The 16,101-nt window shown below is 35.6% G+C and overlaps 1 protein-coding gene across 3 annotated transcripts in view; it reads right to left on the bottom strand.

The window, feature by feature from the left end:
• Window positions 1-11,748: 11,748 nt before the first annotated feature.
• Robo2 (roundabout guidance receptor 2) overlaps window positions 11,749-16,101 on the bottom strand; it is a 497,708-nt gene continuing 493,355 nt past the window's right edge. For 2 of the 3 annotated variants that reach the window (XM_028756255.1, XM_028756252.1), the window contains one exon: window positions 14,246-15,713. In XM_028756255.1, coding sequence (XP_028612088.1) covers window positions 15,712-15,713 — 2 coding nt within the window. In that variant the 3' untranslated portion in view covers window positions 14,246-15,711. Of the gene's footprint in view, window positions 15,714-16,101 lie in introns of all 3 variants that reach the window. The other variant, XM_028756254.1, reaches the window with a different exon arrangement.

Below are 16,101 nucleotides of genomic sequence, written 5' to 3'. Positions count from 1 at the left end.
TCTGTCATGGACAATGTGTGTATACCTCTATCTTCTACCTGATGTATAATACAGGGTCTAGAGCTGTGGTGACTATCACGTTACCAAGTAGTAGTGCGAATATTCAAGGATGTACTTCCAACAGTAAATTTGTGAGCCTTTTTTTAATGTAGTTAAAAAAAAACCTCTTCTGTGTTTAAGGTATTGTGTTTAGATCTTCTGCTCTTTGCAACCCGTTATACTTTTTATTTCTCTTTGCTTTCTCATGTTCTATCCAATTGAAATTAGTATCAATTTTCCCATAAGCAAATGAGTTACTTTATCTTCAAGTAAGTACTTAACCTACATTCTTAAGTTACTCATGCCATACATGTATGCATCTTCCAAGCTATATGCCTGATATTCAGTAGATTTATTTTATATTTTGTTAACACTTGATGATATAAAGTATATGTCCCTATTCAGACCTCACAGACTCTGAGGTTTTAATAATCCTAACTTTCATTACCCTGTCTCTATTTCTATAAAGATGATTTCTGGGGAAACAGTTTATCTCATCCATCAGTCTAATAATACAGGCACAACCTTTTTAACAGAACTTTTCTGTAGGTGTGGCCACCCCAAACACATGCCGCTACTGCTGACATGCACAGTCTTCTTTCCATTGACTGAATTATCTTGCTTGTTGGCTCTGCTTGCCATAAATCTCTGTCATTTAAGGAAAATAATGTTCTGTTTGCTCTTGGTTCATAAAACTAGGGCAGCCCAATACTAAAAGACCTCTAAGATGAAGATAATTTCATTCTGCACACAGGAGCTAGCACTGCCATCAATTGTACAATGTCCTCTGATTGCCCACTGGATCCAGTCCTGCAATGGTTTCCAACCTAACTCTTATCACTCATCATCTCCTGGCCACAGACTTTCTTTTAACTGTGGGTGTGTCTACAATGTTTTCTTGAGATGGGGTCTATCCACATTGCCTCAGCTGGCCTATAATTTACCGTGTAAGCTTCAAATTCACAGTGATCCTCCTGTCTCTATCTCTAGAATGCTAGTTCCAGGAATGATGTACTAGTGTCTAATCTTCACATAAACCCTGTAGCCACTTCTTTGTTAATATTGATCAATGAATATATTATGTATACTTGGAAGACTGGCCACCCACCACCCACTTCATATGTAGGTAGGCTATGATTCCCAGTTTGATACCATTCAAGACATTAATTGATATTTTGTCTTTTATCTGCTCCTTTCACAAAGTTGTCATTTTCCTCTAGAACATAAAACATCTGATTCTCTTGGGTTTTGTGTTGGCTTATTTGTTTGTTTTCATTTATTATTACCCTGTACAGCACTTGATGATACTGTATCATTGGTCAAAATTATATGATAAATATATATAATCTTTATCGGCGGTGAAAGGCCATATGACAATATCCGTGGCTGCCCAACTAGTTAGTGTCAGTGTGAGAACTGGTCTTTGGCTTCCAACTCTGCTACTCTTTAATGGAATGCTAATGAGAATTTGAGTGATACACGTGGACTCGATCCTTTTCCAAATGAGAATGTCTCTGTCCATCGAAATCTGGCACTTATATTTTGAAAGAGGAGGTTTGCCTTTTCTAAGTGTGATTTGTGTTTAGTCTCCTAAATCTGGGAGTTAGTGGTCTGTTGTGCTCACTGGGATGAGGAGAACAAACAAACAGGAAATCAGGAAGAGGATACATTTAAAGCATAGAAAATTATTTCACTTTCACATGTGCATTTCTATCACACACACACACCCCTCACATACATACATTTTACTTCCCTATCTCAGCAAACTCAAATGATAAAGGCAGCTAACAGAAGCAAAATGACAGCAATCAATACTTGGGTTGCCCTGGCAACTGGTGGTTGGGAAGTATGCTACTTGCCAAATGATGTGTATGGTGACAATAGTCTTCACTGAGCATCCTGCAATAGCACCATTAGCCATCTGGCTTAAAGAACAGGAGTGAACTGCAGTGCCAAAGCAATGCACGATTTTATTCATGATTCCTCCTAATCTCCGATCCAGGTCTTTGACCTAAGCTAGTAAAAGAGACAATTGTAAATAAAATAAAAACTCAAACCCACCTTGACTGGGTTAAATTTAAAGAGACAAGATTTTTTTAAAAAATCTTTGTCCACCATTTAAGTTTTAAAATATAACTTTTCAAACTCTGAGACAGACTGCACAGATGAATCCAGAGGACTGTCATCCCAGGAAGGAGTGTCAGATCAAATTCCACAGGGCCATTTCTTATGAGGAGAGGGATTCTGGCTCTTCATTGCTGCCTTGCTGTTCACTCCTTGGCCTCTGATTTGTGCCATAATATAGGAATCAAAGATTCTTCTTTTTTTCCACCTATATAAATTTTGTGGAGCTCAAGACCAAACCCAGGCCCTGTGCCAGACAAACAAGAGTTCTACCCATCAACTACATTCCTGGCTGTCTCCTCCTCTTATAATAAGTTTATGTAATCAGTGCTCTATCCTCATTGCTTCATTTAACCTTCATTATCTCCTGGAGCCTCTGTCTCCAAATACAGGGATATTGAAGCTTCCAGCGTCAACACATGATTTTCAGAGAGCAGGATTTAAGATACAGCTTTATAGTTCCTGTGTGTGTCTGGGTCCACATGTGTTTGTGTGTGTGCACATCCTTTTATGTGTGTCTGTGTGCATGTGTGTGTGTGTGTGTGTGTGTGTGTGTGTGTGCATGACACATATTGGGGCAAGAGGACAACGCTGATTGTTATTTCTCAGCCCATGTCTACCTTTCTGTTTATTTATTTATTTATTTATTTGGCTGTTTTTGTTGTTATTGTTTAATTAAGACAGAATCTCTCATTGGCCTGGAACTCACTAGGTAAGCTAATCTGGCAGGCCAGAGTCCCATGAGTCTTTCCATTTCCACTACTCTCGCCACTTCTGCCAAGGACCAGCCTCAGCACGAGGAGGGGTTCTGAGAGAAGGGGTGCCTGAGAGCAGCAAAACAAAGGACTCAAAGTCAAATTGTGGGTCTGAGCTGGCTGCCTAGGTTCTTCTTCTGAGATGGCCTATCTGGACTGATCTCCCTCCCTCCCTCCCTCCCTCCCTCCCTTCCTCCCTCCCTCCCTCCCTCCCTCCCTCCTTCTCTCTCTCTCTCTCTCTCTCTCTCTCTCTCTCTCTCTCTCTCTCTCTTTCTCTCTTTCTGCTCTGCTCTAGATGGCTTTTCTCTTGCTATTCTAAAAACCTCTCTGGTTGAGACAGCTCTCTATGCTAGTAAAAAAGTTCTAAGAGCTATCTGGATAGCTCACAGGTTTTCTGATCAAAGTCAGAAAAGCAGCTATAAAAAATTGGTTGGATCTTCTGACCCAGACAGAAATCCTGTTTGAAAAATTCTTAAATTTCTATTTTCACTTTCCAGAGATCTCCATACAGCTCAGCTTTCTCTAGAGAAAATTCTAAATGAGAACTGGACTCTAAAAAAAAAAAAGTAATTTAAGAAAAAGAAAAAAATGAATAAATATTATTTTTACATTGAAAAAAAACTGCTATGGTCCTCTGCTAGCTCGCCTCACTCAGACAAAAAAACAAGTTTATTTTTATTTACATATCAATTCAGTTATTTATTTCAAGTTCTCTTTGATTATTCTATGAATCAGAGTCTATGAGCTCAGCCCCCTAGTTCTTAGGAGGCAGCAAGCACACTTTTTTTTTTTTAACTTTGCAAAAAAATTCAGAAATCTGCCTACCTCCATTATGCACAGGTGCTAAAGGAGCTGGGTGGGACCCTGTACTGAAATTACCATTTCTACCACACCTGGGCTGACCTTGAATCCAGGAGTCTGCCTGCCTTTGTATCTTTCTGAGAAGCTGGCTCATTATGCAACTGCCTTTGTTCCTTTAGATTCTCGAAGCCCCTCATAATTCATATAGTATCCATATATTTTTGTATAGTTGAGAAAATATATACATTTTATACTCATGTTTTTAGAGTTCTTTCAAGAGCCTTCAGGGCTATTCTGAAGGTTCCAGCATTTACCAATTGGCTAAGAAATTAGCCACACCTTTGCCTCCTAGATTCATGCTGTCTCAGATTATCATGGATTCATTAACACCAACAGAGAGACATTCCTCAGAGGAATATGAAATACGGAGATTATTATACAAACAAGCCTTATGCCCAGGGCACCCATCTTCTCACTTGGAGGATCACTTCTGTTGGCCTGTCCCAGGGCCAGGAACTGTGTCATTCTGTCCCCACCAAGGTCATGCCCTGCTTGGCACACCTCCACTTTTGTTCCCCCATTGTCATTAGGATTACAAATACAAGCTACCATGTCTGGATGGCCTGTTGATATTGAAGATCAAACTCAGGTGTTAAAATGGAGGGACAGAACTGTGGAGGAGAAGGGATGGAGAGGTGAGCTGGGCAGAGCATTCAGGTTCTATACATTTATAATAATACACAATCTTTATTTATAATGTTTTCCCAAGTGCTAATGTCCGGGAAAATAAATTGATATGACGTTATTTAAAAAAACACATACATAGAATTTCAACATAGAAAACTTGAAATCTCCTATAATAAATTATAATGATATATAGAGAGATCTAATAAAGGGTTACACCTGTAACTTTTTTTTAACCTGGAAGGCTAATCTAACAAACTTATGTTCAAAGGTGTGTTGGCTATTTCCATAAGATTTATAAGACGTTTATACCATAAGTCAGTAGTTTTGTTTGTAGTTTGTGTGTATTTGTGTGTGTGTGTGTGTGGAGGGGTGAGTATGTGTATGTATCCAATTTTTGTGTACGGGTGTGTAAGGATATCATAAAAGTACATATCTTGTCCATTTTATAACGGCAGTATCATTTTAGAAAAGATTTTCAGGGAATGGATGACTAATTATATCTTGCCATTTCATAATTACCCATATTTAGTTGCATACTCTAATTATTTTTCATGTTTCCAAGCCTTTCTGTTGTTGGTCTTTAGTAAAAGATAATCAACAACTCATTACAGTCTTGGGGGAGCTGTGATGGGAAGGAGAGAGAAAGACCACACTTTCTTTTACATTCCACTTTTCTCTTGAAATTTTATTGTCCAACATTATCTTTGTTGTCATTTCAGCTGTTCTTTCCAGGATATAGCTTTATTTGTCTGTGTTCCTTTTGTGGTTGATCCGTGGGCAGATTACTGCAAGATTTATAAGCATTGTCTCTTGTCCTTAATTTCCTCTAATGAAGTTCTTATTTGAGCCTTCGTGTCTAGTTTGCCTCTGCTGCATTCAACAGCACATGTGTAAAAAGTTACTCTGACTTTATGCTCATTGGAGTCGGCCACATTATGCTTTTGTCTGCCATTTCCTGTTTCTACAAAAGTATCCTACATCCAAATACTTCACACTCATTTTATTAATGCAATTAATTTTGTTTTCAGATTTCGGTGTATATAGCACTTTTGCTTTTGAGTCTTGTCACATGAGTAGCAAGTTTGTCTATCTAGGAGTTGATGAAATTGACTCTTCATTTTCCAAAGACTAGAATCTCCTTTGAGTATTGAGGTGATTTTCTTTTTCTCCTCAGAAAATGAGAAGAAGTAAGTGTAATGGATATGCCGAACTATATCTGAACCTCATCATGTGTTTAGTGATTCTGGACATTAATGGCAGCACCAATACAGTCCACTGAGCTCTGACCTTTATTATGTCAACCTGTTATATTCCACAGTTATCCGACAAATACTTTTTACCATTGGTTTTTTCATGTTTCTCATTTACTACTTTTTATTCTATATTTATTCTGTGTTTAATATGCAAGGTGACCTAATGGATTTGTGCTTTTACACTGGGAAAGTTAACTCTCTCATCCTGGAGAAAGAGAACCCCCGGAGCACATCATTCAGTCTAAGATACTTGGCTTGACTCCTATCCTACTGCCTGAGTAGGATGCTCATTTTGTTTACTCCATGGAGTACCATATTATGTACTTATCATAGGTTAAATTCCACAAAAAGGAAATGCTGGCATCAATAACTAGCTCACCCACTAGAGCTCATTTTGATACAGCTTAAAATATTGTATTGCATTTGCTTCCTCGGCTCTGAGATATCCCTTAGCAGTTCTTGACACTCAATGATAAGATTAGGTTCCATTCAGTGGTATCATAAATTTCTCACCCGTTATATTAACCGTCATTGTATTCTTGGCCTGGGCTCCATACCGACCTATTTTTTTTTAAATCACTTATTGACTCTCAAAAAATTTATCTTAGGGATTTTTGCTATCTTAGATGTTTTACTTGACTTTCTCCTACTCTAGTGTTAACACTATGTATCACAATGTCATTATATGGTTAAGTATGCTGTATTATAGTTTTCTAAACATTAAACTTCGTATAAAATATTTGCTTGTTTAAATTAATGTTTTGTCATCTAAGGAGTAAAATAGTGGTATTTGTGCAAGTATGTGTACATGTGTGTCTATGTACGTATATGTATGTGTGTATGATAAACAGGTTATTTAAAACATTAATTGTTCTGTGATAGTTATCTTAACCACCTTAGGTTTCTGAATGTGGCTTTTTTATTGTCCCCTGGTTTATCTTTATCCTATTTGAGTTTGAAGGATCTAAAGTTGTTTTCTCTATTTTACTGCAGGTAAAACTTATTTTTAACATTGTTGTATAGTATATTTTGATCATATTCTTTCTCCTTCCCCAAGTCCTTCCAAATTCTGCCTACCTACCTCTCCATACAACTTCATCTCTTTCTCTCTCATTCTCCCCAAATAAAAACAAAGCAGTGCTCCCTCAAACAAAACAAAATTAAAAAGACAAAACCAAAAACCCATAGCCAAACACACACACACACACACACACACACACACACACAGGAGCACATGAATCCTGTTGTCCTGTTGGTCAATTACTGACTATGAGGCCTGTCTGCAGTGTGGTTGATATATTCAGTCACTCCATTGTATTTTTTTTCTCTTCCAGCATATACTAATTGAACATATTTTGTTGGTTAGGAGTAGAAATGTGTCCACTTCCCTTTCTCAGTGTGGGGATCTTGTTTGGGTTCATTTTTCTGCAGGTCTCAGTTTCTGTGAATCCATATGTACATTAAGGAACTGTTAGTTATGGAAGGTGCTGTCTCACTAGGGTCATCTAACACTGCATGCTCTGGCCCTTCTTCCTATGGAAATGTGCCTATATGTGTGTATATATATGTATATGTATATATGTGTATGTATATATATGTATATGTATGTATGTATATATATATATGTACAAGTGTAAATATTTGTGTTTCTATTTTATTTCTTGACTATGTCATACATTGTAAGGATTATGTTTATTTTATAGCAAATATTATTAGAATATATACAACAGCATGTTTTTAATGTGAATATCATTGAAGAAAATACCTCCTTAGCCTCCTGTACATTTTAAACTTTCTTTTGAACTCTGGAAACTGAAAACAGTTGCTTTCTTATACATGACAAATGTGCTCTAACACCAATATATATCATATTAATAGAGCCTGTATAGTTTAAACACATTTATAATAGGCTCAAGTAAAATGTCAACACCTTTTCATTTTGAACCATGGAGGATTTCTACTCCTTTATCTTTCTTCTTTTGAAATTGTCTACCAAAATCAGTAAGAAGGGAGTGCTTGCACACTTACTGAAAAAGTTTTAGTCTCTCTTTTCTTTTGTTCATGACTCATTATTCTTATGTACCTTTATCCTTATGCTGATCCCAGTTCCATGACCCATAATTTTATCAGAGTAATATTTACCAGTATCCTTTTTTTCACAGATCATACTCATTTGAATATTTTAAATCTACTTTTCACTGATCTGTTGTTATTCTAACAATTTGGGTACATTAAAATAAATATACCTGCAATTCTCCTTTTATTTCTCATCCCATCATCCGGTACTCACAGACAGTAACAGGCCAAGCAATTATAGTTCTCTTTTCTCTTCTATGCTTCTGTATTTACAAATTTCTGAATATTCAGCTTTCTGCCATTACTAAATTGTTCTCTTTCAAATTTTATTGAGACTTAGCTGTAATTTTCTTCCTGAGATAACATTCCAGTCTTAAATTTTATGCTGCAGACTATTATTTTTAACAAAGTTCCATTTGACATAGAATCTGAGAATGATGAGACACTAGTCTAAAAAAACAAAACAAAAACAAACAAACAAACAAAAACCCATCCTGCTGGGAAAACTGTGAGCTTAGCTAACTGAAAAATAATGGCTTTACTTCAATGACTGAACTACAGCTTAATTTTCTTAAAAGTCAATAGTATTCAAAAGGATACTGGATGCCCACAGAACAGTGTCTCACCCTACCTTTGGTTAAAGCAATAATCAGCTGTCTCACTCTTAGAAACAACTTCAAGAATTGTGTTCTCACTGAATATGATTTTCCATGATCTCCACAGAAGAGCTGATACTTACATTTTCTTTTTTTTCCACATCTTATTGTTTGTTTTAAAATAGAAAATATCAAGGCATGCCATACAATGGGTGTTGTCCTGATAATTAAGGTAGAATTCTACCATTGTCAGGACAGTCTTCTGAGCCTGGTACAAACTGGAGAACTCCCTTTATCAGCATATTTCTTCTTCTTTGAACTTGTCTGGGAAACTCAAAATCCTTTACCCTCTCACTGTAGAATGTCACATAGCCTTGGTTAGATTACAGGTTTATTCTTTTATCCCAATAAGAACTTGTTCAACAAGCACCTGAGATTCCTGGAATTTCTTCCCATGCTAAGGAGTACATTAGCCGTCAGCCAATGACCTTTGTCCACCCTAGATATTCCTACCTGCTTCTCACAAATTACATATAACCCTTTATTCACTCTAATTAAAGTTGATCTGTCTCCATGAAATTGATCCTGAAACTGATTCTGGAGATAACTCTGTTATTTCCACTGTACTTATGGACATTCTAAACCCTCTTTATCAATTCTATTCCCTTCTTCCTCATGGGTTGGTGACCAATGACCCTGAGAAGGAAAACCCATAAATGGGTGCCTTTGACACTCTTGAGTGACAACTAGGGCCATGAACAGTAAGACAGTTCTTATGAGATTATTTTTCAAAGTGTGTTTTGCATAGTACTAGAGCCATAAGGTATTTGAAGAAAAAAAATTATTGTCATGGAAAAATGAATGCCATCACTGGTGAGGTGGCTCAATAAACAGCACTTGGTGTCAAATCTGACAACACAAGTTTGATCTTTGAAGCTACATTGTAGAAGGAGAGAACTGACTCTTCAAGTTGTCTTCTGTTCTCTATGAATGTGTCATGGCATGTACACACATACACAAATGCACAACTCATTTACATGTGTGGAAACGTGTGCGTGTGTATGTATAAATAAATAAATAAATAAATAAATAAATAAATGTAATTTTTAATTATGTATACAACAGGGGACTGCCAGGTCTGGGTTCAGTCAGAGAAGATGCACCTAACCCTCAAGAGACTGGAGGCCCCAGGGAGTTTAGAGGTCTGGTGGTGGGGGGGACATCCTCATGGAGACAGGAGGTAGGGAGGAGGTATGGGATGTGAAAGATTCAGAGGGTGGATGGGGAGAGGAATCAAATCTGGAGTGTAAATAAATATAAGACTAAAAAATCTTTTGAATGTCATCATAAAGAAGTCAAAGAGTAGCCGGGTAGTGGTGGCGCATGCCTTTAATCCCAGCACTTGGGAGGCAGAGGCAGGCGGATTTCTGAGTTCGAGGCCAGCCTGGTCTACCGAGTGAGTTCCAGGACAGCCAGAGCTATACAGAGAAACCCTGTCTCGAACCCCCCCCCCCAAAAAAAAGAAGAAGTCAAAGAGTATAGACATATCTTTACATTCAACCATTTAGCTTCAATTCCTTGTGTCCTTTATTTTTAATATTTACTAATATTGCAGAGACTATTTTAAGAATGACTAGGAATATGGATATGAATGTAGTGGGAAATGTGAATAAAGTTGGCATAAAGTTTATTTCTTGGGAACGTATCTGAAGGCTTTTTTTTGTTGGTCTTTTCTCTTAGCATAAGCCATTAATAAAATGATGCTTTACTAGAAACAAGGGCAAGATTTAACAGAAGATATTAATCTCCTTCTGAAGACAAAGGTACTTTTTTTTTCTCAAATGAGAGTACTTTGGATGTTTAATTTAAGCTCAGGATCCCTATTTCTCTTTGCAAATTGAATGAGTAAACAAAGAACCAGATTAGTCAGGTACAAATTATTGAAAAATATTGCCTAGAAAAACACTAGAATAAATTGTCTAAATGATGTTGCCTTTTACCTAAAGGCTTTATTTAGCAAGGCATGTCATTTAGCCAAAGGGTGCTGTGGTACTACTCTCACAGGGTAATGACATTTGCAGTGGTCTGAGATAGATGTAGTCTTACCCCAAGGTCATTGATTGAGTGCAGTATCTTTCTATGTGATGTAATGCACACATTCAAATACATAACATAAAAATTAGGCATATATAAAAAACATTATATACATTAGTATATAATCAGATACTTAGGTAATATCAGATATCTTGGAAATATACAATCTTGTATGCCTACACAACACACACACACACACACATACACACACACACACACACACACACACACACACGTTCTTCAATAGTCATCTACTACAAAACCAAAATATGTTGACTAGATAATCAAAAGGCTTGGTACAATCCTAGTTCATCTTAAATAATACATATAGCTATAGCACTAAATACATCTATGACATACCTATCACCCAATACTTTGAATGTTTAGACAAAAGGCTTAATTTACAGTGTGTGCATGTTTGTGTGTGTGTATATGTGTGTGTGTGTGTGTGCACTTTGAACCTATTAGCTAAACTTTTAAAATTTTCTTTTCTTTTAAATGCTTAAAATTTATTTTTGTTTTTGGTTAGGATTTGGTTTTACTTCATGTTTCTTCAGGGAAGTAAAATTTCGATTGAGATATGCTATTCTCCTATATAAAGAAAACAGAGTATTCTTTCACAAATTGAAGGAATACAGTGTCATCTTTTGTGTGTGTGTTTTCTTGTAACTCTGGTATACATTTACTTGAATTAGTATATATAGTAATTGAGAAAGCATGTGTGTACTCTTTCAATACTCTTGCACAGCTTCCTGATCTCAGTTTTTCTCCCACAGTAGATATTCAATAACACAATGGTGATTTTTCCATCCTTCTATCTTTGATAGACAGGTAAGTGGTATATTTTGTTTTTAACTTACATATATTCATTGTATTGTATATATTATTTATAAATACTCTCATAGTATTAAATTCCCTTCTCCTCATTTAGGTAAATCAATGGAACTGAATTACGTGGTCCTTTTACTATGTGCTCCTTAAGATATTTTAAGTGAGTATTTCATGGTTAAATGAATTTTCCCAGTTCCTCTCTTTGTCTCTCGGTGTCTCTGTGTCTCTATGTCTCTCTCTCAGTGTTACTTTGATCATTATTTTAAGGAACACAAATGCATGTCCTAAAAGAGATGCATCATTAACATTTTTTTAAAGAAACAAAGGGCCACTTGCTTCCAGTTGCATTTATTTACCTTTCAAAATAACTTAGTAGAGTAATTCTGTTGCTCAAATCATTTCCTTCAGTTACTCCTATCTAACGTTCATTGTAGGGGAGACAATAGATTTGGGAAGTAGTGCTAACAGAGTAGAATATATAATTTCAAATACTTTTAGTCTTTATTGCTGTCTTTTAATCATAACTACCTAGTCAACATTGTTTCGTACTTAGCACTTCTGATCCATATTTGAATTGGAAAAAGAAATATAAATATTGGGCCACAAAATAGTCACAGAATTCTAAAAGTGACACAAGTATCTATTTTTGGTTTGTCCACAGACAAATTTGTTGTACATCAATGGCTTTTTTTTTTTTTTTACAAAATTGAAATGTGAATATATTTTATTTTTCCCAGTGAATACACAATACACAATTCTTTGACAATACTATGAATCAATTTTATGCCAATTTCTTTGCTGATCTAACAATATCAAATGAAACACATTGAGATTTGGGATACTGTTTGTTCACTCAAGTAAACTACAGTGAAAAAAATCCATCTATAAAACAAAGTATAAAAAGTCTACCCACAACCACAAAATCTCTTATCTTGTAACACTTCAAAATCACAACAAATGCTTTTAAAGTTATGAGAGTAAAAAGTATCCATAAATTGCATGTCATTTAAAATTGTATGGTGTTTCATTTGAAGTACCCATTAGGACAAAGCAACGCAAAAATAGTTTCACCTCTCAGATAACATGGAAACACATGCCCCGCCCCTTTTTCACAGTACACAGAAGTAGTTGAACAAAATAACATTAGTAGTGAAAATTATGATTCTGCATATCTTCAATACTGACAAGATTGCTTTTTAGGAGTAGTGATCCGCAGCTGGGAGCTCATTGATGTGAATATTGTTTTTTTTCATCAATGAAAAAAATTGCATAAACTTAAGTAGAACTTGGTTGTGTTCCACAAAATAACATATATACTTGCGACTTAAATCCCATTGGCAACGGGATTTAAATATGAAGAGCAGTAAGCTGTAACATAGAACATACTGAATCTGTTTTGTTAGTCGAAGTACGTGTTTCTTCAAGGCTTTATTACTTTGGTTGTGTTTACATTGCTCTCGACTGTCCTATATAATTCCGTGAGCTCATTCCAAATCCTGTGAAGGAATCCATTATTTTCATAGCCCTGGAGTCTCCTAACTTACTCTTGTAAAGTGGCATGGAGAAGGTTAGGCAAACCCTACTGTTTATACTGGCATACCTGAGTTTGGACACTGATATGTACATTCGATAGGAGACTTTGCATGTTCTGAAAGAAGCTGTGCTTGGGTCTGCCATGACTACACAGCGGTATTGCCTATGAGTAAAAGATGAGGTTTCATTCCCACCCAGACTTCATCTTGATGGCTTATGCATGTTTCTGCTCAGGCCCAAAGAAGAGTAAACTCAGCAGATTTCTTATCACATTCAATCAACTATAACATGAAAAGACTTGGGGTATTCATGAGGGAGGTATGTATTCCTCAGTTAACAATCTGATGGTTGATGATGAATGGATTTGTCCAAATACCTAGAGGATGAAGGCTTTCTATTCCTGATAGTATGCCTATGCCTAAATTCAAATTACCATAGCATGTTATCTCATCTTCATGATAGATATCCGATGCAAGATTTTGCAATGATCACAGACTGTAATCTGTATGGACATCATATAATCGCTTATGATCATATTCTGAAGACAATCAGAAAGACATGTTGCTATAATCTGAAATTGATCTGAATTGAAAATGATAAGCCATCATGTGATCTGCAGAAATCATTTCTTATGATTTGGTTTGATAATAATCTGCAAATGTCAGTTACCATACATATGATATTCTAAAGTTTTTCACTAATTTATATTATTCATGAACATACAGTGAAAACACAACTAAAAACATATCTGAAAAGATCCTATGCTTTTAAATAGAGGCCATAAAATAAGGAACTGTGTAAATGAAAAGTTAAATTTATCACAACTTAGAATTGACAATAATTACATAAACCATTTTCACCCCACAGAAACTTTCCCATTTCCTTTTGCCAGAGACATTAAACTTCAATAAAGTTCAGGCACTGATGGTAGAAAGTTGTTAAAGGGTGTGTCAGAATTGTTTGTTACTTCAGTGAAGAAAGTTAAGTATATAGCACTAAGAAAATTTTGGGACCTATGAAGAACCTCAAATTCTACGCTTGCCTGTGGAGAAAGACCATTGGAACCATGTACTTACAGCATCCATTCCCTATGATAAAGTCACATGAATTGGCACCTGAGCCAATAATGCACAGTATGTATTAACAAATATTTCTTACTTAAAACCTCAATATATTGACCATCACACTGAATATTTTTCAAGGTATCATCTATTGAATATATCATAAGAAAAAATAATAAAACCATTGGTGGAACTAGAATTTAAGCTTGTGTGAGTAGCACATGGGAAAATATCTTAAGTGGTAATTTCAGGAAGGCTATTATCTACTTGACTTACATACATATACAGTAGCTAACATACATTTCAAAGTCACATTTATCTTGAGCATACATCACTGATGTTCAGGAACTCCTTGTTCTCAAAGTCGAGAAAACAAATGAGGCAGGACACTGTTATTAATGTCCACTTACAAGATTTGGTTTTATTTAAAAAGTGTATAAACATGCATTTTTCTCCCTTTTGACTGTTCTTTCCGATTTACTCATTCAAAATGTGTCAAACAGATTTTAGTTGGTAGCCAATTTTTGAGATTGTACCAGAAAATATTGAGTCCAATAAATCTACTAACTGGAAACTGAACATACTGTGAGCACTGCCTTTAAGCACTTATAACTTGGCTATACATCTATCTGGTGGCTTCAATTTTACGTTTTAATCAAAAGAAACACAAAATTGTATGTAGACTGAATTAGTTTGCTTTTTTTTCCAAAAGAAATGAACTGATGTGGCTACCTCCTCTAATATGTACTGTACATGTGTTAGAAAGATGAACAAGATATTACAATTGAGCTCATATTCAACAGTAGCCAAGTATGCCCTAATAATAAGTTGCTTCTTTAACTATTTGCTAGAATTTCTAGAGTTCATTTTCTTTGTTTCCTTGGGGAACTCCATGATATAGTCTGACTTAATGAGTTGGAAAGATTAATTATGATAATTCAAAACTGCTATTTTTTAAAAGCTGTAATATAAATACAGATCTCTTGAAACACCTTGATTTGTATTTTGCTCATTGTAATTCTAAGGTGGGTTAATTACAATAGCAAGTAAAGTTCATTCTAAATAAAACTTTAATAATATTTTTAAAGCAAGTTAGTACATTTTTGCTACCACCATCCTTTATTACACATTCTGTCTAGACTTAAACCCCCTTCTTTTGACCCCTGCTTTAGTCAATAGCATCCATCTTTCTGCTTCTTAAAATTGACTCAATATCTGATGTTTCAAGAAGACTTTGCCAACACCATCATTCCTTTGCCTTTTCCTATTGCTACACCCCCAACTGAAAACCATCTAACAGGATTGGTTACACCAGCATTATCCAACCTAACTTACAGTACAGAAAACTCCCTTCACATTCAATCTTTTCTTCATGTCATGAGGAGTAGAGATTTGTGCTTATCACCAAAGAAAATCGCAGTGCAAAGTTTAAACATAAAAAGTTACACAATTAAAAGTTAATATATGGCACCACAGCCCATTAATTCACATATAGTACAACAGACCAATCAGAACAGACAATAATATGAACAGAGTTAAAAAGAGTGAGCTTGCATAGCAATGCACAAAAGAAATTATATACAGAGGAAAATCCTTTTCTTCCTGGAGGGCAAGTTTTGCTTTCTTTCTTTTTCTTATATACTCCTGACAAGAAAGAGTTAAGGTGGGTGGTGTAAGTAAGAGAAGAACAGAAGAAAATAACTGTGGGATATGGGTGGCTGTGTGTCTTTACATTGCATTTACAGTTTTCTTTAATAGTACATAAATAAAGAAATTGTTCATTGCACTGTTAAATGTTATCACTTCCATGAGTTTGGACCTGATGGTCCTCAGAGCATCTTTGTATGTCCCCTCTCTGTTACTCTGCAAAAGAGAAGAAAAAGTTATAAATATAGCTTTCTCATATGTTAAATATTTCTCTATCCTGACTAGAAATAAAAATCAAAGCAAATAGAGACTAACTAAAGAATCTCCGCTATCTATTGCATTTGTGAGTTTAAATAATATCCTTTGAAGTCTGTTAGGGGAAAGGGGAAGTACCGTGGAGCTTGTAGATATATAATGCACAGGGAAATTTTCTTAAAATACTTACAAGGCTACAGATAACACAAAGTAAGTCACAAAAGAATCAAAAGGTGCGTGAATCAAAACAGAATCTGTAAACAAACCATGATAGCAAACTTAGCAGTAGCCAATGGTAGTGATTCAGATTCGTGTGGAAGTTTACAGGTTTGTAAGCAGTTTGCCATCA

This window comes from Grammomys surdaster, unplaced genomic scaffold, assembly GCF_004785775.1.
Source record: "Grammomys surdaster isolate TR1022 unplaced genomic scaffold, NIH_TR_1.0 126115, whole genome shotgun sequence".
Classification (NCBI taxonomy): Eukaryota; Metazoa; Chordata; class Mammalia; order Rodentia; family Muridae; genus Grammomys; species Grammomys surdaster.
The sequence above is the reverse complement of the archived record's forward strand: the minus strand, read 5'-3'. Positions and strand labels throughout refer to the sequence as shown.